General features: G+C 43.3%; 2 protein-coding genes across 2 annotated transcripts; both read left to right on the forward strand.

The window, feature by feature from the left end:
- The first annotated feature begins 482 nt into the window (after positions 1-482).
- LOC114441872 (myogenesis-regulating glycosidase-like) lies at positions 483-8,701 on the forward strand. Its single transcript, XM_028414994.1, has 6 exons — positions 483-541; positions 3,183-3,575; positions 4,188-4,719; positions 4,797-5,601; positions 5,681-5,799; positions 6,421-8,701. Exons 2-6 carry the CDS (start codon positions 3,298-3,300, stop codon positions 6,769-6,771), a joined length of 2,085 nt encoding a protein of 694 aa, XP_028270795.1. The 5' UTR covers positions 483-541; positions 3,183-3,297; the 3' UTR covers positions 6,772-8,701.
- A 5,625-nt stretch (positions 8,702-14,326) lies between these two features.
- LOC114441965 (myogenesis-regulating glycosidase-like) lies at positions 14,327-19,701 on the forward strand. The gene is made up of 5 exons (XM_028415173.1): positions 14,327-14,792; positions 15,418-15,949; positions 16,027-16,831; positions 16,911-17,029; positions 17,649-19,701. Exons 1-5 carry the CDS (start codon positions 14,515-14,517, stop codon positions 17,997-17,999), a joined length of 2,085 nt encoding a protein of 694 aa, XP_028270974.1. The 5' UTR covers positions 14,327-14,514; the 3' UTR covers positions 18,000-19,701.
- The last annotated feature ends 258 nt before the right edge of the window (positions 19,702-19,959 follow it).

The following is a 19,959-nucleotide window of genomic DNA, read 5'->3' on the forward strand; positions in this document are numbered from 1 at the left end:
CAAGGCCTGTCAGCACCGGTTAATATTGTTTACAAAGGGCAACAACATTGACTGTTCAAGCTCGAAATGAAAACTCTCCAAAGGCAAATAGTAAATGTCATCATCAAGTGAAACTTATTACTATACTTATACGTATTTAGATTTTTTTTCGAAATAAGTGTGAAAAAAATACAAATTGATATTTGTATTTTTTCACTGACAACAGCTGTAGATAGAGGGAGGTATTTAAAAAAAGTGTTAAGAAGTGTTAGAAAATGTCTATCCATGTTATTTCTGAACTGTGTGTTTGGTAATGTTGTTTTTGCTGATCCAAAATAAATGTATAGTCACTTAAAATGTTTTTTTATTGCGGTTTCTTTTTTATAATACTACATTACCCAGAATTCCATCGCGTGACGTAGACAGGCAGACAGATTGACGAATCCGCTTCAAGCTCGTGCGGGACGGTGGAAAGTTAAACTGTTCTGCAGCTGCGCAGTGGAGTCCTGCGCTCATTTCTCAACAGTGTACATTGACCCCAGGGAGTGAGTCGGAGGCAGGGGTAAGTTAACTCTCCCCTTTCTCCTAACGCAGAGAATGGTGTGGTTAAACGGTTTTGTCAATAAACATGCTACGTGTTTGTTTGTTTGTTCCCATATAAGCTTAGCTGTGAAAATCGCTGTTCTGTCAACTGGTTTGCGAAAACTGGTACAGCCGGTTGCTTTTGGGGTATTATTGTCCCGACGAGGCGTTAACAGCTGTGTCGACGAGTGCTACCGTTCGATTAGATTGTGGAGATGTTTAGCTAGGTGTAAGCCTGGCTCTACTGTGGACACTTAGGAAACACAAAATTGAATTTATGGTGATACTACTGATATTAAATACTTTTTTAATGGATGTGAAGCTAAGACAGCTATCGAGGAAACATGTACTTGTTAGGATAACCTGCTGTATACAGCTGGCTATACTGTACTGACCAGGATGGCTATTTGATGCTGTGTGTCAAAACAGGGCAGAGTTTTTTTTTTTTGCATACATTTGGTCTCCAACTATTTCTGGCCACATTTTGGAGGCTAAATGTTCCAGAAGAGCTGTCTTAAAATTCCCCTAGGATCTCCATACAATAATTTGCTTTTAGGCATTATAAATGATTGTGTGTGCAGTAATCCTGACAAAGAAGGATGTGAAAATCATAAGAGAATGTCATCAGTTTGGCACATACATACATTACTCAAGCCATTTTAATACAATAAACTGTTATAATTGATCCCAAACTGAGGGCTGCAGCAAAAGGTGCAGGGATCTCCTGTACTTATGCCAACTAGGGAGGGGGTAGGGTGTAACCTGAATGTTTATATAGATATACCTGTGAAATGTAATATAGAATATACAAGTTAGTATGATTAGTGCAGTTTTGTCTGTAGAGATGGACAAAAAGCAGGATCACATGTCTCTAAAATGCTGAATTACAATAAGAGGAACTCAATTTTTGCAAGTTATGCAGTTCATTTCCTTCTTGCTGCATTGCCACCAACCTTAGTCAGAATAAATAAGAATGCTGAGCTGCAGCCTAATGATACCTGTGGGGAGGTTAAATATGGTACTGCTGACTGGAAAATGGCTTGCAGAGGTACAGCTGCTGCTCTTAAACACTATTTACTCAATTCAAGGTGCTTCTACCTGAGAGATGAATGTAATAATTTAATGCTGATGTATTGTCTGTGATCATAGCCTGCCTTTTCATAGTTTCATAGTTTTTACCATCAGTAAGCTTGTGTGGCTGTAGAGCATGGCTAGCTGCTATTTACCAGATCACAGTTCCTGTGCTGAATGTTGCTGACTTGCTGTGCACTGAACAGCAAAGATACAGTTACATATTATGATACAGGGTGTATCAGAGAGTCTAACACAGAAATAAACTGATCATTAGTGTTTTGTGAGTATGCTGGTAGGTGTGTGTGTATGACTTCTATCAGTGTGAAAAGCCCTGAAGCTATTTTTATTTTTGATATTTATAGCTGTAGTTCAGAGAATGGATCTTCACATTTCCCCTGTGGTGTAGGTCATTTTGTAGTAATACCCATACACAGAGTTATTGAGATGTCCCCACTGAAAAATACTCCATTCAAGTTGAATTATGCATTATGTGTAGTCTGTGTGGGGATGATTTACTTTGGTACACAAATATTTGTTTGCATGCTTGTACAAAGTAAACACACATGCATATTCTGAATATCCTGCATCTTTGAGAGTAATGCATAACTAATGCACCTTAAACACTGATAACACGTTACCCTCTGTACATAATTAGTTTGACCATTGCTAGGCAATCAAACTATTGTTCTTCACCCTGTTTGTTTTTTATTCTTCTGACGTATTTGGTGCAGTGTATCTTCAGCATACATTGACCGATTTCAGCCATTCAACTATCAAAATGTTCATCATTGTGGGAAGCAGTGACTCAGTGGTATAGCAGGGTTGTCCAGTAACTGGAAGGTTGGTGGTTCGATCCCATCTCCTCCCTAGTCACTGTTGTGTGTCCTTGGGCAAGACACTTTACCTGCATAGCCTCCAGTGTACTCACTGGTGTATGGCGCTCTTTGCTGGGCTGCCTTAAGCAATTTCCCTAATAAAGGTTTCAAATAAATACATCTCACAGAGGATTTCTGGGTCAACTTCAAGTTTTTTTCAAAAAATTAAAAATTTTCAAATATTAAGCAATTTCGGTGTCATTTTTAACATGAGCCCTTTAATGAGGGTCATCTGCCAAATGTATCTCCTCCTACAAATTTCAAGCTACAGTCTCCATTTTAGTCTTAAAACGCTCATTAGATGCTGCTCTATCAAACTTGTATTCAGAATTTTCAAATTCAGAATAGTTTCTGCACACCAGGCTCTCAAAGTTGGAGTGGTTTTTGAGGTCTCCTCTGCTGTTGCCATGGTGACAGGCTGACACACAGAGGCATACAAAGCTCTGAATTACGCTGATTCTCCAGCAATTCAGAACAATCCTTCACATCAGCATTCAAAGCAATGCTTCAGCTGCAGCAATCAAACTTGCATTTTCTTCAGGAAATGCCCTTTTCTAGTTGCTTATTTTGCTTATTTTTTATTACTTATTCTTTCTGTGCTTAAAGTAAATTTCTTTCATTGTTCTTATTTGCGTGTCTTCACTGACTGCTGTTTGTGTCCATCTTTCTCAGGTGGAATAAATCTGCATCATAATGGAGATGTTGCTGAAGATTAGTAGGTAAACATCAGACCATCACTCACTGCACTCTTGGATTTATTCACTGCTTCTCTGCACAAGCCTTCAATATGTATCAGATTGTGCCAGTGGCTCCCGGGGAGCAGCAGATGTCTGGGGGTACCGGTGGCTCCCCACTGAAGAAGAAACTGGCCCATGAAGGGCGGCCCCTGGTAATGGCAGGATTTCTTGGCTGTGTGTTGGTCCTGGCTGCCGTGGTTGCCTGGTGCTACTACTCGGTGTCTCTGCGTAAAGCTCAGCTGATGAAGACTGAATTGTTGGACCTCAACAAGGATGGATTCATCATTCGAAACCAGGCAGGAGCTGTCATCTTCACCATGACTTTCAGGTGGGTTCACTGTAGGGATAGCATTTTTTTAAAAAAATGGTAAAACCAATAAAAAGTGAAAGTAGAACCAATTTTCTGAAACCAAGAACCTGCATTACAGCATCTGGCACAGAAAACAACAACATATTTGGTCAAAGGGTGGCTCAAATCAAATTCTATTCATACCAGATAAGCCATGACTATTTATCAGTAATTAAAACAAAGAGCAGAGAAGAAGACAATTATGATGCTTTTAAAATAAACACTTGACAGCCAGCAAATCTTGATCTTCGCTAGTCCTTGTCACATATATAACTTCCTTTAGCCCAGGCACCGTTGTTCCCCTTTGTGAAAAGCTGCCACTCTGCATCATGTGCAGGGATAATGGAAAACTAGACGAGACAGACAGATGATTGCACCCTTAGGGAAGACTGATTTAGTCATGTCCATTATCAGCAGAGCTCATATCGACAGAAATAGCCACAGCACAGTCCATGCACTTGTAGATATATAGAGTAATGGAAAGGTTTTTTATGATGTGGTAATGTAATTGTTTTGGCAAGGTTGTTTTTAAACATATCACTTTAAAACAACACTAGTTTAATTGGTCACATTCAAATTGGTCTCTCCTAGATCTGGCACTCTGGATCTGGACTCCTGTTCAAAGGAGGGAAATATTCTGAGCTGTACTCAGTCAGCTTCTGGCAAACTCAACTTCTTTATTCAGACGGTTCGGCCAAAGGACACAGTGATGTGTTACCGTGTTCGCTGGGAGGAGCTGCAAAATAAGCACAACGTCGAGCATGCCATGACCTATAATGGCTCCCATTGGTATGGGGGGGCTGAGACAGCAACACAGTATTGGCCCATTAGGATCCAAGGTGAAGAGGAACCACGGCCTTTCATCACCAGTGATATCTACTCCGATCGAAATGCTTTCGGGGGAATCCTGGAACGCTACTGGCTTTCATCAAACGCAACTGCAATCAAGATTAATGACTCAGTACCATTTCATTTGGGTTGGTCAGTGAAGGACCGGTCACTGAGGTTCCAGGCTCGGTACCAGGATTCTCCCTTCAGACCCCCACAGGGACAAGAGGCCTTACCGGAACTCAGCTACAGGGTCTGTGTGGGGTCGGACGTTACCTCTATTCACAAATACATGGTGAGTGCAGACTGCATTTTTTTATTTGTGGTAAACTATGTTATACAATCACATCTGTGTGTCTATGTTTTGTTCAGGTGCGTCAGTATTTCGCAAAGCCAATCAAAGTGCCGTCTACTGAAGTCTTCAAAAAACCTGTGTGGTCCACATGGGCTCTCCACAAGACAGCTGTCACTCAGGAGAAGCTGCTGCGCTATGCCTCTGACATCACTAAACATGGCTTCACATGCTCACATCTGGAGCTCGATGACCGTTACACTGCTGATTACGGGGAGTTTGATTTTGACCCACAAAAGTTCCCTAATGCCAGCGGTATGTTTGACCAACTGAGAGAGGACGGGTTTCAGGTGACCCTCTGGACGCATCCTTTTATCAACTACGACTCAATTAATTTTGGCGTAGCTGTGGAGAAAGGGTTATTTGTTCGGGAGCCAAGTGGCGAGCTGCCTGCTCTGGTTCGCTGGTGGAACGGGATCGGAGGAATCTTGGACTTCACCAACCCAGAAACCCGCGAGTGGTATTACTCACATCTGCGGATGCTCAAAACTCGCTATGATGTGACCTCTTTCAAGTTTGATGCAGGAGAAACAAGCTACCTCCCCCGTCAGTTTAGCACCTTTGTCCCACTGTCCGACCCCTCCACCTTTACCCGCCGCTACACAGAGATGGCCATACCATTCAGTGAGCGTGCTGAGCTGAGGGTGGGTTACCAGAGTCAGAACATCTCCTGCTTCTTCAGGATCATTGACAGAGACTCAGTGTGGGGTTATGAACTCGGCCTCAAGTCCATTATCCCAACGGTTCTGACGGTCAGCATTCTGGGCTACCAGTTTGTCTTACCTGACATGATAGGAGGGAACGCATACCCCAACCGCACTGCAGGTACGGTACTACATACTGTGCAGTCATAAAAGTTTCAAGTTGTTTTTGTCCACAGTTTGACATCTGTATTGCATTTTAGGTGGGTTAGACGGCAAAAATGGTTTACCGGACAGAGAGCTGTACATCAGGTGGTTGGAGCTGTCGGCCTTCATGCCTGCCATGCAGTTTTCTATACCACCGTGGGCCTATGACGATGAGGTGAGTCAAGTTAAACAGAACAAATTAACTGAAATGTGGACAATATTTCTTTACATTTACTTCTGAAAGGATTTTCTCTCTCCAGACTGACTTAATCAAATCTGTATGCAACATGATGCAAACTTGTATTATGTACACAGGGAGAGTTTTACAAATGCAAGAAATACAGTGAAAATACAATCAAGGAATCAAAGAATTACACACTTAACAGAAAAGAAACATTTAAACATGAAAAGGCAATGAAATATAATCAGCTGAGAAAGACTGATTTAGATTTGAAGCTGTGTTTTTTAAGGAGTAGCAAATGTTTGCCTTGGTATTTTGGACAGACATTTTTGCATTGAAAAAAATTGTTGCTTCTTGATACTACACCAGAGGGCACCAAAGTTTAAACTTTCTGCACTTGTTGGTTCTGTAAGTTTACCTGGACAAACAAATTAGTGACAGACTAATGAACAATTTCCCCCTGGGATTAATAAAGTATTTCTGATTCTGATTAATGCAAAGTAAATATGTGTTCATTAGATTTGGATGTCAACCACATAAACAGCCATAATGCTGCAATGGCAATGGTAGCATGCGCTGCTGTGATGCTAACACTGTTTCTTTACATATCTACAGGTGGTACAGATTGCACAGAAGTTCACAGAACTCCATGAAACTCTGGTAGCACCAAGGGTGCTTGAGCTGGCTGGTGAACTTCTTGATACAGGAGACCCAATCATCAGGCCCCTTTGGTGGATTGCCAACGACGATGAGGCAGCCTATAAGATTGACTCTCAGTTCCTAATTGGAGATGACCTGATGGTGGCTCCGGTGTTGGAGCCAGGAAAGCAAGAGCGGGACATCTACTTGCCTGCAGGGCGATGGAGAAGCTATAAGGGGGAACATTTTGATAAAGGCCCCATGTACCTCACTGACTACCCCGTGGACCTGGATGAGGTAGCTTACTTTACATGGGTTCACCTTTAAACACCCACACACAGGCTACATGCACATTCTCATGAGGACACATGCATTTTTGCACCTGTAAGCTAATCCTCATCCTCATGTGCCTTCCACAGCCAATAGCAAAACCGATCTTAGATTGTAAGTAGTCTTCCACCTAACAGCCATTCCAAATGTTCTGAGTCCTGCCGCTGGAATGGTTTTGGGGTCATAGTTGTTTTTCATTCTGTGTGAATCACAGGGTAGATTGTATTAAATAACAGTGGACTGGATCTAGAACTAAGTCTGCAATAAACCTGCACTGCGGGCTGGACAGATGTTGCTCCGCTCAGAGTGAACGGCTGATTTTATATGTCATTCTTAACTACCTGTTTTTAAGCAAACATGCATTAATTTATTATGTAATATTTTGATTTGTGGTTGATGTGTAATATGTATAATGATTTAAATTTACATCTTGACCTGTAGTGCCATGCTGTCATTTCAATGCCAAAATCTACTGCTTTATGCTTAAAAAACATCTGCACAAGATAAATCACTGCTCAGGGTACATTTAAAACAATTACTACAATTACTTTTTGACTGCACAGTGTGACTTTTGCAAGACCAATATATTACTATTGTGACTACTGCTCCTACTATTTGCCTTGTAAAAGAGGTATAGCTTTACAAGTCAAAGAGATTTTATTAGTGCCGTCCACGCCTGCCTTGTGACTTTATTTGCCTTTTCAGCTAATGAAACTTGTGATGAAACACATATGCACACTGATGTATGCTTGATGTATTCACATTTTAAAATCTGATTTTGCAATGTGCATGAGGAGTTTTGTTGTAAAATGACACCTGCCAAAACAATGTTTGTCTGCACTGATCTAGTAATTGCTAGCATGGGAGTAAAGCATTGCTAGCATCCACAGGTTGTTTTGGGTGGCTGCTGCTTTTTGTTGGATGAAGCTTGTTTCAATGTGTTTGTGTTGTAAAATTGAACAAACCACAAGGTGGTCAGAAATGATTGATTCTTATACTGAATGTTAGAAAACATACAGTGCTTTTCTGTCAGCTGTTTGCATTTGACCCAAAACATCAGCTGATTTTCACACAAGTGCTAAAGGTAGAAAAGGAGAACCCAGTCATACAAATGAAACAGAAATATTTCACTTTGTCATTTATTGATTCAAGAAAAGGATCCAGTTTGAGTGGCACAAGTATGTGAACCCCAGGATCATCTGGGATGTCTTGATTAACAGCAACTAAAACGTTTTCCATTAACTGAGATGTTGGGGGCAATTTCCTCACATGACCTGCTTGTCATGCATTTCACAACATTTTAGTTGGAATAAGGTCAGAAGATTAACTTTGTTCTTTAACCATTCTTTTGTATGGTTGTTGTCTTGCTGCATGACCCACTTTGTCTTAAACCCACAGACAGGTGGCAACATTTTCCTTTTCTGGTATTTTAGACTAGAATTCATTGTTCCATCAAAGTAGGTAGGTTCACTGTGGCCCCCTTTTGTTTTCCTAATCAAATAAATGACAAAGTGAAATATTTCCATTTTATTTGTTTGATCTTTTTCTACCTTCAGGGCTCAGGGTGCACAGATGCACTTCATTTGTGAGAATTTCAAGTGCTACATGTGTTTTTTTATGTTAAGGTGTCTGTGTTTACTGGTATGAATGTTTGCTATATTACGAAGGTAGCCAACCAAAGAAAACAATTATATGGTGGATTTGTGTTGTCTTTAAAGTGACAAAAAATGAAAGAAAGAAGAAACACTGCTCCCCCCTTTTAACTTTGTGGTAAGAAACCACAAATACAGTGCAAAGATGAACACTCTGCTTCCTCTCCTGACAAGTAACTGAAGCTCATGTTTTTATGTTCAGTGCTGTGACTTGTAACAAAGCTATTTTTGTTGCTTCTAATAATCATGTGAAATACAGAGACTGGAGACTTAGACATTGCGTACATTATTGTTTATTTTATTGTTAAGATGTCACAGCCTCTGACATGTTTTGATTGGTTTAAAATCACCATACAGTTTGATGTGGTTGGTCCAGAGCTTCAGATAAAGAGTGTGATGATGGCTGAGGAGACCAGCAGGAGGATCACGCTGGGACCGGTTGGTATGGCGCTGTTGCACAAGTCTGTTTCACAGCATTGATTGTTAACCACACAAAGCTGTGACGTTTGGCAGCCCTTCATGATGAAACCTATAAGACAAGAAAGAAAAACCTCAGTGTTTCAGAGGCCATGCTGTTCAGCAATACATCAGCTTAAACAGACACTTCAAAAATGTGGACACAGTCAGAAGAAGGACCAGAGCTCCATAAAACTTCATCATGACAGCTGAGCAACAAAAAAGACCTGTGAGAGAACAGAAACCTTTCAAATCCTCTGAATTATCTCACTAATTATACTTTTATTTCCTCTCAAACCCTCTTTATATATGCTGTATGACACACGCCCTCCTCCTGTGACAGCCACCAAGGTGCTGTTGTGTTTTGGGCTGAAGGTTTCCATTGAGGTGGAGCTAACCAGATCAGTAAGGCAGCGAATGATCCCAGTGTTTCAGAGGCCATACTGTTCAGCAACACATCAGCTTAAACAGACACTTCTTATACCTTTTAATGTGAAACATCAGTTGAAGGGTGAATTACAATCTCTGATGGTTGTGCAGGATTTGGGGTCAGAAGATGGACAAGTGTAGCAGCTCAGTCCACATGCTCAACAGACACACAGATCACAGTCACACAAAGATGTAACCTCTTCCTCTTCTCTCTCATAATCTTTTGCAAACAGAAAGCACTTTCAAATTTCAAGAAACAAAATGATTACAACATTGATACACATGGCTAAATATGTTGTGGAAGTGTCAGCAGGGCTGTAAAGAAGGGGCACGTGGAGCATGAATTTGATTTGAAACACCATACAGAAACACACCTTACAACACACCTGTTTAAATCGTAGCAAGCATGTTAGGATTCTGTGTTTCTTGATTTGTTTTCTGTTTAGTTTTCATTCCTGCCCTGAGTCTGTGATCTGTGTGTTTGCAGCTGTGTCTTGTGTTTCCTGTTTTATTTTGAAAGTCCATGTTTCCCCTTGTGTTCCTGTGTGTTTTACTTCCTTGTGTTTCCCGCCTTTAGGATTGCTTGCCCCACCCTGATGTGTCTCACCTGTGTCTTGTTACCCTTCTGTATTTAAGTCCTGTGCTCCCCTTTGTTCTTGTTAGTCCGTCCGTTTATCCATGGCGTGTCGTGTGTGTGTTCCCATCATCCCTTTTGGCTCTCTGTTAGGTTTGGTTTGTTTTTTACTTGTTTCTTCTTGTTGGTTTAGTTAGTTGCTTTTTACACCTTTGATTTGTACTTTGCATTCTAGAATTTTATGTTGTTTGCCATTTCGGCTTTATTAAAAGCTCACTTTTAGTTCACCTCAGTCTCCGCGTCTGCATTTGGGTCCAAACTCCCCCCATAACATAACAGAACGGACTAACCAGAAAATGGACCCAGCAGACTGTGTTTTAGCCTGGAAGGCAATTAAAAGACAGTGGAGATTCCTCCAAGCGGAGGTGGACGAGGTGGACTCCTTAATCCCTTCCCCTCAAGACAATCAGGAGATCCGGCAATGGGTCTCCTACCGGATTTCTGTTTTACAGTTGCTGGGGGACCTATGCAATGAAAAGGAGAGACTTTCCACCAGAATAATTGATACTTTGGAGGATAAGCCTTGGCTAATTGACCTGCTCCTACCTGCGTATGAGGAAATGGAGAGGTTCCCCACGCCAGTGGCCCCAATGCTTCCCCCCTGGTTCACCCAGCCTGTATTCAAACCAGCCGGTCCATCCCTGTCTGTTCCTGCTCCGGCTCCAGCTGCAGTCTCCGTCTCCTCATCCCCTGACCCTGTCGAGGTTTACCCCTCGTCCTCAACGGAGGCAGTTGGATTACCGTCCTCATGGGTTTCTACAGCAGCTGGTAGTCTGACATCTTCATGTCCACCAGTTCACTCCTCCCTGTCTGTTCCTGCTCCAGCTGAATTCTCCGCCACCTCTTCCCCTGACCCTGTTGAGGCTCCCTCCTCGTCTTCAGCGGAGCCAGCTGGACTCCCTTCCCCGCCTGTCCCAGTGTCAGCTGGTGGGCTGACATCTACGCCATTGTCAGCTGAACTCCTCCCGTTAGTTCCCGTGCCAGCCGGTGATCCTGAGCCTTCTATGGAGCCGGTTGGGTCTACACTGTGTGTTCCTGTGTCAGCTGGTGATCCGACATCCTCGCCATCACCAGCGTCTTCTGCATCTCCAGCCGTGGCCTCCGTCTCCTCATCCCCTGGTCCCACGGGGGCTCGCCCCCCATTCTCTACGGAGCCAACTGGACATCCTTCTTCGTGGGTTTCTGCAGAAGTTGGTAGTCTCACATCCTCGCCCTCAGTGGAGCCAGCTGGACTCCAGAAGACGTCGCTCCTCCCTGCTCCGTCAGAGCTCCTCCCCGCTCCGTCAGAGGGCGGACTTCAGACGACGTCGCTCCTCCCCACTCCGTCAGAGGACGGACTTCAGACGTCGTCGCTCCTCCCCGCTCCATCAGAGGGCGGACTCCAAATGACGTTGCCTACTCCTGCACCACCTGAGGGTGGGTGTTTCGGTGCTGCCTCCAAGGATTTATCCGCAGAGAATGTGGATTTTTTATACTTTGGAACATTTGCAGCATTGACACTGACTGTGGGGGTGTCTTTCCTAAACTCTAGAGGGTCTTCCACCCTGGGTTCCAGCCCAGGCCTCGATGAACCCTCAGCTCAGGGTCCCAGCCCTGAGCCTGGTGGGGTTCCGCCCCCGGCTTCCTGTCCGGACCCCGGAGGGTCCTCGTCCCTGGTTTCCTGTCCGGACCCCGGAGGGTCCTCGTCCCTGGTTTCCTGTCCGGACCCTGGAGGGTCTTCGGTTCTGGTTTCCTGTCCGGACCCTGGAGGGTCCTCGGCTCTGGTCTCCTGCCTGGACCCTGGAGGGTCCTCCTCCTCTCTGCCGGCCTTCTGCCCTGACCCTGGTGGGCCAGCCTCCTCGTCTCTGCCGGCCTTCTGCCCTGACCCTGGAGGGCCAGCCTCCTCGTCTCTGCCGGCCTTCTGCCCTGACCCTGGAGGGCCAGCCTCCTCGTCTCCACTGGTCTTCTGCCCGGACCCAGGAGGGTCTGCTGCCTCGTCTTCGCTGGTGTTCTGCCCGGACCCTGGAGGGTCCGCGTCTCCATCTCTGGTGGTCTTCCGCCCGGACCCCGGAGGGTTCAGATCTCTGTCCCTGCTGGTCTTCCGCCCGGACCCTGGAGGGTCCGCATCTCCATCGCTGGTGGTCTTCCGCCTGGACCCAGGAGGGTCCGCATCTCCATCGCTGGTGGTCTTCCGCCCGGACCCAGGAGGGTCCGCGTCTCCATCTCTGGTGGTCTTCCGCCCGGACCCCGGAGGGTTCAGATCTCTGTCCCTGCTGGTCTTTCGCCCAGACCCTGGAGGGTTCACCTCCCTGTCCCTGCTGGTCTTCTGACCAGACCCTGGAGGGCCCATGACTCTGCCTCTACTTTTGCCCTTCTCCCTGCCTCTGTTGGGCTTCTGCCGGGACCCAGAGAGTCCCAGGCCCCTGACTGTTTTGGCCCCCTGGCCGTTTTTTGACTCTGTGGTCTCACAGTGGCCACTTTGAACTTCGTTTCCCTCTTCCTGAACTTCTGCCCGTTGGGTCCCCTTTTGTTTGAACTCTGATCCTTGTGGTTTTGTTTTGATCCCTCCTCCGGACCTCCCCCCTCCCTCCCGGCTCAGCTGTGACTTTTGTTTTTTTTTCCCTGGGACGTCTGGGATCCGTCCCTTGAAGGGGGGGTACTGTTAGGATTCTGTTTTTCTTGATTTGTTTTCTGTTTAGTTTTCATTCCTGCCCTGAGTCTGTGATCTGTGTGTTTGCAGCTGTGTCTTGTGTTTCCTGTTTTATTTTGAAAGTCCATGTTTCCCCTTGTGTTCCTGTGTGTTTTACTTCCTTGTGTTTCCCGCCTTTAGGATTGCTTGCCCCACCCTGATGTGTCTCACCTGTGTCTTGTTACCCTTCTGTATTTAAGTCCTGTGCTCCCCTTTGTTCTTGTTAGTCCGTCCGTTTATCCATGGCGTGTCGTGTGTGTGTTCCCATCATCCCTTTTGGCTCTCTGTTAGGTTTGGTTTGTTTTTTACTTGTTTCTTCTTGTTGGTTTAGTTAGTTGCTTTTTACACCTTTGATTTGTACTTTGCATTCTAGAATTTTATGTTGTTTGCCATTTCGGCTTTATTAAAAGCTCACTTTTAGTTCACCTCAGTCTCCGCGTCTGCATTTGGGTCCAAACTCCCCCCATAACATAACAAAGCAACCCATATTCATAACAGGGAGAAATAAGGGGTGGAGGTACAGCCTATATCCACAGAGCCATGATTCAGGCTGTACATTCATTTAGGACGTATGGTACGTATTAGGACATGCATTAATTTATTATGTAATCTTTTGATTTGTGGTTGATGTGTAATATGTACAATGATTTAAATTTACATCTTGACCTGTAGTGCCATGCTGTCATTTCAATGCCAAAATCTACTGCTTTATGCTTAAAAACATCTGCACAAGATAAATCACTGCTCAGGGTACATTTAAAACAATTACTACAATTACTTTTTGAATGCACAGTGTGACTTTTGCAAGACCAATATATTACTATTGTGACTACTGCTCCTACTATTTGCCTTGTAAAAGAGGTATAGCTTTACAAGTCAAAGAGATTTTATTAGTGCCGTCCACGCCTGCCTTGTGACTTTATTTGCCTTTTCAGCTAATCAAACTTGTGATGAAACACATATGCACACTGATGTATGCTTGATGTATTCACATTTTAAAATCTGATTTTGCAAAGTGCATGAGGAGTTTTGTTGTAAAATGACACCTGCCAAAACAATGTGTTTGTCTGCACTGATCTAGTAATTGCTAGCATGGGAGTAAAGCATTGCTAGCATCCACAGGTTGTTTTGGGTGGCTGCTGCTTTTTGTTGGATGAAGCTTGTTTCAATGTGTTTGTGTTGTAAATTTGAACAAACCACAAGGTGGTCAGAAATGATTGATTCTTATACTGAATGTTAGAAAACATACAGTGCTGGTTTTTGAGGTCTCCTCTGCTGTTACCATGGTAACAGGCTGACACACAGAGGCATACAAAGCTCTGAATTACTCTGATTCTCTAGCAATTCAGAGCAATCCTTCTGTTGGAGTTATTTTTATTACTTATTACTTGTTTAAGGGTTATACATTTATTCTTATAAAAGTGTTTCTTATTTTCTGTAGACGTGTCATATCATGCATTATCTTATATAACCCGCTTGCATATAAATAGCTGATAGACATATACACAAAGGTCACTGTGGGGACAGTGGAGCAACTTTACCAAGAAACGAGAATGACAGGAAGCACACCCACAACGGTTTCGAGAAGGGTGTCAGTGAAGATATGAAAAGAGTGGTTTTGATACTGAACAAGATGTTTCCATTTCCCCTTAGTAACAATGTTGTAAAAATAGGGCGCTCCTATATTCAATAAAAGGCAGGCGAGCCAGAGACTGTTTCAGAGTGAGTTTGGAGATTGTAACTGAGCAGTCTCTGGGGTCACTCTCCTTGCAAGTAAAAGATTAAGAAGTTGTCTGTGTCTCTTTTGTGCAGGTTGTGAAACAGTGTTAGGTGCATTAACCTGACACCTTCACATCAGCGCTCTCGGATTTATTCACTGCTTCTCTGCACAAGCCTTCAATATGCATCAGATTGTGTCGGTGGCTCCTGGGGAGCAGCAGATGTCTGGGGGTACCGGTGGCTCCCCACTGAAGAAGAAACTGGCCCATGAAGGGTGGCCCCTGGTAATGGCAGTATTTCTTGGCTGTGTGTTGGTCCTGGCTGCCGTGGTTGCCTGGTGCTACTACTCAGTGTCTCTGCGTAAAGCTCAGCTGATGAAGACTGAATTGTTGGACCTCAACAAGGATGGATTCATCATTCGAAACCAGGCAGGAGCTGTCATCTTCACCATGACTTTCAGGTGGGTTCACTGTAGGGATAGCATTTTTTTTAAAAATGGTAAAACCAATAAAAAGTGAAAGTAGAACCAATTTTCTGAAACCAAGAACCTGCATTACAGCATCTGGCACAGAAAACAACAACATTTTTGGTCAAAGGGTGGCTCAAATCAAATTCTATTCATATTAGATAAGCCATGACTATTTATCAGTAATTAAAACAAAGGGCAGAGAAGAAGACAATTATTATGCTTTTAAAATAAACACTTGACAGCCAGCAAATCTTGATCTTCGCTATTCCTTGTCACATATATAACTTCCTTTAGCCCAGGCACCGTTGTTCCCCTTTGTGAAAAGCTGCCACTCTGCATCATGTGCAGGGATCATGGAAAACTAGACGAGACAGACAGATGATTGCACCCTTAGGGAAGACTGATTTAGTCATGTCCATTATCAGCAGAGCTCATATCGACAGAAATAGCCACAGCACAGTCCATGCACTTGTAGATATATAGAGTAATGGAAAGAACGATAAAGGGGTTTTTTATGATGTGGTAATGTAATTGTTTTGGCAAGGTTGTTTTTTTATGCATATCACTTTAAAACAACACTAGTTTAATTGGTCACATTCAAATTGGTCTCTCCTAGATCTGGCACTCTGGATCTGGACTCCTGTTCAAAGGAGGGAAATATTCTGAGCTGTACTCAGTCAGCTTCTGGCAAACTCAACTTCTTTATTCAGACGGTTCGGCCAAAGGACACAGTGATGTGTTACCGTGTTCGCTGGGAGGAACTGCAAAATAAGCACAACGTCGAGCATGCCATGACCTATAATGGCTCCCATTGGTATGGGGGGGCTGAGACAGCAACACAGTACTGGCCCATTAGGATCCAAGGTGAAGAGGAACCACGGCCTTTCATCACCAGTGATATCTACTCCGATCGAAATGCTTTCGGGGGAATCCTGGAACGCTACTGGCTTTCATCAAACGCAACTGCAATCAAGATTAATGACTCAGTACCGTTTCATTTGGGTTGGTCAGTGAAGGACCGGTCACTGAGGTTCCAGGCTCGGTACCAGGACTCTCCCTTCAGACCCCCACAGGGACAAGAGGCATTACCGGAACTCAGCTACAGGGTCTGTGTGGGGTCGGACGTTACCTCTATTCACAAATACATGGTGAGTGCAGACTGCATTTTTTTATTTGTGGTAAACTATGTTATACAAACACATCTGTGTGTCTATGTTTTGTTCAGGTGCGTCAGTATTTCGCAAAGCCAATCAAAGTGCCGTCTACTGAAGTCTTCAAAAAACCTGTGTGGTCCACATGGGCTCTCCACAAGACAGCTGTCACTCAGGAGAAGCTGCTGCGCTATGCCTCTGACATCACTAAACATGGCTTCACATGCTCACATCTGGAGCTCGATGACCGTTACACTGCTGATTACGGGGAGTTTGATTTTGACCCACAAAAGTTCCCTAGTGCCAGCGGTATGTTTGACCAACTGAGAGAGGACGGGTTTCAGGTGACCCTCTGGACGCATCCTTTTATCAACTACGACTCAATTAATTTTGGCGTAGCTGTGGAGAAAGGGTTATTTGTTCGGGAGCCAAGTGGCGAGCTGCCTGCTCTGGTTCGCTGGTGGAACGGGATCGGAGGAATCTTGGACTTCACCAACCCAGAAACCCGCGAGTGGTATTACTCACATCTGCGGATGCTCAAAACTCGCTATGATGTGACCTCTTTCAAGTTTGTTGCAGGAGAAACAAGCTATCTCCCCCGTCAGTTTAGCACCTTTGTCCCACTGTCCGACCCCTCCACCTTTACCCGCCGCTACACAGAGATGGCCATACCATTCAGTGAGCGTGCTGAGCTGAGGGTGGGTTACCAGAGTCAGAACATCTCCTGCTTCTTCAGGATCATTGACAGAGACTCAGTGTGGGGTTATGAACTCGGCCTCAAGTCCATTATCCCAACGGTTCTGACGGTCAGCATTCTGGGCTACCAGTTTGTCTTACCTGACATGATAGGAGGGAACGCATACCCCGACCGCACTGCAGGTACGGTACTACATACTGTGCAGTCATAAAAGTTTCAAGTTGTTTTTGTCCACAGTTTGACATCTGTATTGCATTTTAGGTGGGTTAGACGGCAAAAATGGTTTACCGGACAGAGAGCTGTACATCAGGTGGTTGGAGCTGTCGGCCTTCATGCCTGCCATGCAGTTCTCTATACCACCGTGGGCCTATGACGATGAGGTGAGTCAAGTTAAACAGAACAAATTAACTGAAATGTGGACAATATTTCTTTACATTTACTTCTGAAAGGATTTTCTCTCTCCAGACTGACTTAATCAAATCTGTATGCAACATGATGCAAACTTGTATTATGTACACAGGGAGAGTTTTACAAATGCAAGAAATACAGTGAAAATACAATCAAGGAATCAAAGAATTACACACTTAACAGAAAAGAAACATTTAAACATGAAAAGGCAATGAAATATAATCAGCTGAGAAAGACTGATTTAGATTTGAAGCTGTGTTTTTTAAGGAATAGCAAATGTTTGCCTTGGTATTTTGGACAGACATTTTTGCATTGAAAAAAATTGTTGCTTCTTGATACTACACCAGAGGGCACCAAAGTTTAAACTTTCTGCACTTGTTGGTTCTGTAAGTTTACCTGGACAAACAAATTAGTGACAGACTAATGAACAATTTCCCCCTGGGATTAATAAAGTATTTCTGATTCTGATTAATGCAAAGTAAATATGTGTTCATTAGATTTGGATGTCAACCACATAAACAGCCATAATGCTGCAATGGCTGGTAGCATGCGCTGCTGTGATGCTAACACTGTTTCTTTACATATCTACAGGTGGTACAGATTGCACAGAAGTTCACAGAACTCCATGAAACTCTGGTAGCACCAAGGGTGCTTGAGCTGGCTGGTGAACTTCTTGATACAGGAGACCCAATCATCAGGCCCCTTTGGTGGATTGCCAACGACGATGAGGCAGCCTATAAGATTGACTCTCAGTTCCTAATTGGAGATGACCTGATGGTGGCTCCGGTGTTGGAGCCGGGAAAGCAAGAGCGGGACATCTACTTGCCTGCAGGGCGATGGAGAAGCTATAAGGGGGAACATTTTGATAAAGGCCCCATGTACCTCACTGACTACCCCGTGGACCTGGATGAGGTAGCTTACTTTACATGGGTTCACCTTTAAACACCCACACACAGGCTACATGCACATTCTCCTGAGGACACATGCATTTTTGCACCTGTAAGCTAATCCTCATCCTCATGTGCCTTCCACAGCCAATAGCAAAACCGATCTTAGATTGTAAGTAGTCTTCCACCTAACAGCCATTCCAAATGTTCTGAGTCCTGCCGCTGGAATGGTTTTGGGGTCATAGTTCACTGTTTTTCATTCTGTGTGAATCACAGGGTAGATTGTATTAAATAACAGTGGACTGGATCTAGAACTAAGTCTGCAATAAACCTGCACTGCGGGCTGGACAGATGTTGCTCCGCTCAGAGTGAACGGCTGATTTTATATGTCATTCTTAACTACCTGTTTTTAAGCAAACATGCATTAATTTATTATGTAATATTTTGATTTGTGGTTGATGTGTAATATGTATAATGATTTAAATTTACATCTTGACCTGTAGTGCCATGCTGTCATTTCAATGCCAAAATCTACTGCTTAAAAAACATCTGCACAAGATAAATCACTGCTCAGGGTACATTTAAAACAATTACTACAATTACTTTTTGAATGCACAGTGTGACTTTTGCAAGACCAATATATTACTATTGTGACTACTGCTCCTACTATTTGCCTTGTAAAAGAGGTATAGCTTTACAAGTCAAAGAGATTTTATTAGTGCCGTCCACGCCTGCCTTGTGACTTTATTTGCCTTTTCAGCTAATGAAACTTGTGATGAAACACATATGCACACTGATGTATGCTTGATGTATTCACATTTTAAAATCTGATTTTGCAAAGTGCATGAGGAGTTTTGTTGTAAAATGACACCTGCCAAAACAATGTGTTTGTCTGCACTGATCTAGTAATTGCTAGCATGGGAGTAAAGCATTGCTAGCATCCACAGGTTGTTTTGGGTGGCTGCTGCTTTTTGTTGGATGAAGCTTGTTTCAATGTGTTTGTGTTGTAAAATTGAACAAACCACAAGGTGGTCAGAAATGATTGATTCTTATACTGAATGTTAGAAAACATACAGTGCTTTTCTGTCAGCTGTTTGCATTTGACCCAAAACATCAGCTGATTTTCACACAAGTGCTAAAGGTAGAAAAGGAGAACCCAGTCATACAAATGAAACAGAAATATTTCACTTTGTCATTTATTGATTCAAGAAAAGGATCCAGTTTGAGTGGCACAAGTATGTGAACCCCAGGATCATCTGGGATGTCTTGATTAACAGCAACTAAAACGTTTTCCATTAACTGAGATGTTGGGGGCAATTTCCTCACATGACCTGCTTGTCATGCATTTCACAACATTTTAGTTGGAATAAGGTCAGAAGATTAACTTTGTTCTTTAACCATTCTTTTGTATGGTTGTTGTCTTGCTGCATGACCCACTTTGTCTTAAACCCACAGACAGGTGGCAACATTTTCCTTTTCTGGTATTTTAGACTAGAATTCATTGTTCCATCAAAGTAGGTAGGTTCACTGTGGCCCCCTTTTGTTTTCCTAATCAAATAAATGACAAAGTGAAATATTTCCATTTTATTTGTTTGATCTTTTTCTACCTTCAGGGCTCAGGGTGCACAGATGCACTTCATTTGTGAGAATTTCAAGTGCTACATGTGTTTTTTTATGTTAAGGTGTCTGTGTTTACTGGTATGAATGTTTGCTATATTACGAAGGTAGCCAACCAAAGAAAACAATTATATGGTGGATTTGTGTTGTCTTTAAAGTGACAAAAAATGAAAGAAAGAAGAAACACTGCTCCCCCCTTTTAACTTTGTGGTGAGAAACCACAAATACAGTGCAAAGATGAACACTCTGCTTCCTCTCCTGACAAGTAACTGAAGCTCATGTTTTTATGTTCAGTGCTGTGACTTGTAATAAAGCTATTTTTGTTGCTTCTAATAATCATGTGAAATACAGAGACTGGAGACTTAGACATTGCGTACATTATTGTTTATTTTATTGTT

The sequence above is a fragment of the Parambassis ranga genome, chromosome 9, assembly GCF_900634625.1.
Source record: "Parambassis ranga chromosome 9, fParRan2.1, whole genome shotgun sequence".
Classification (NCBI taxonomy): Eukaryota; Metazoa; Chordata; class Actinopteri; family Ambassidae; genus Parambassis; species Parambassis ranga.

What these genes read in the sequence shown, in the direction of transcription:
- LOC114441965 (XM_028415173.1), top strand. Translation starts at nt 14,515, where the DNA reads ATGCATCAGATTGTGTCGGTGGCTCCTGGGGAGCAGCAGATGTCTGGG. An exon ending in CCTCTATTCACAAATACATG is followed by an intron (nt 15,950 to 16,026) that starts GTGAGTGCAGAC and finishes TGTTTTGTTCAG; the next exon opens with GTGCGTCAGTATTTCGCAAA. An exon ending in CGTGGGCCTATGACGATGAG is followed by an intron (nt 17,030 to 17,648) that starts GTGAGTCAAGTT and finishes ACATATCTACAG; the next exon opens with GTGGTACAGATTGCACAGAA.
- LOC114441872 (XM_028414994.1), top strand. Translation starts at nt 3,298, where the DNA reads ATGTATCAGATTGTGCCAGTGGCTCCCGGGGAGCAGCAGATGTCTGGG. An exon ending in CCTCTATTCACAAATACATG is followed by an intron (nt 4,720 to 4,796) that starts GTGAGTGCAGAC and finishes TGTTTTGTTCAG; the next exon opens with GTGCGTCAGTATTTCGCAAA. An exon ending in CGTGGGCCTATGACGATGAG is followed by an intron (nt 5,800 to 6,420) that starts GTGAGTCAAGTT and finishes ACATATCTACAG; the next exon opens with GTGGTACAGATTGCACAGAA.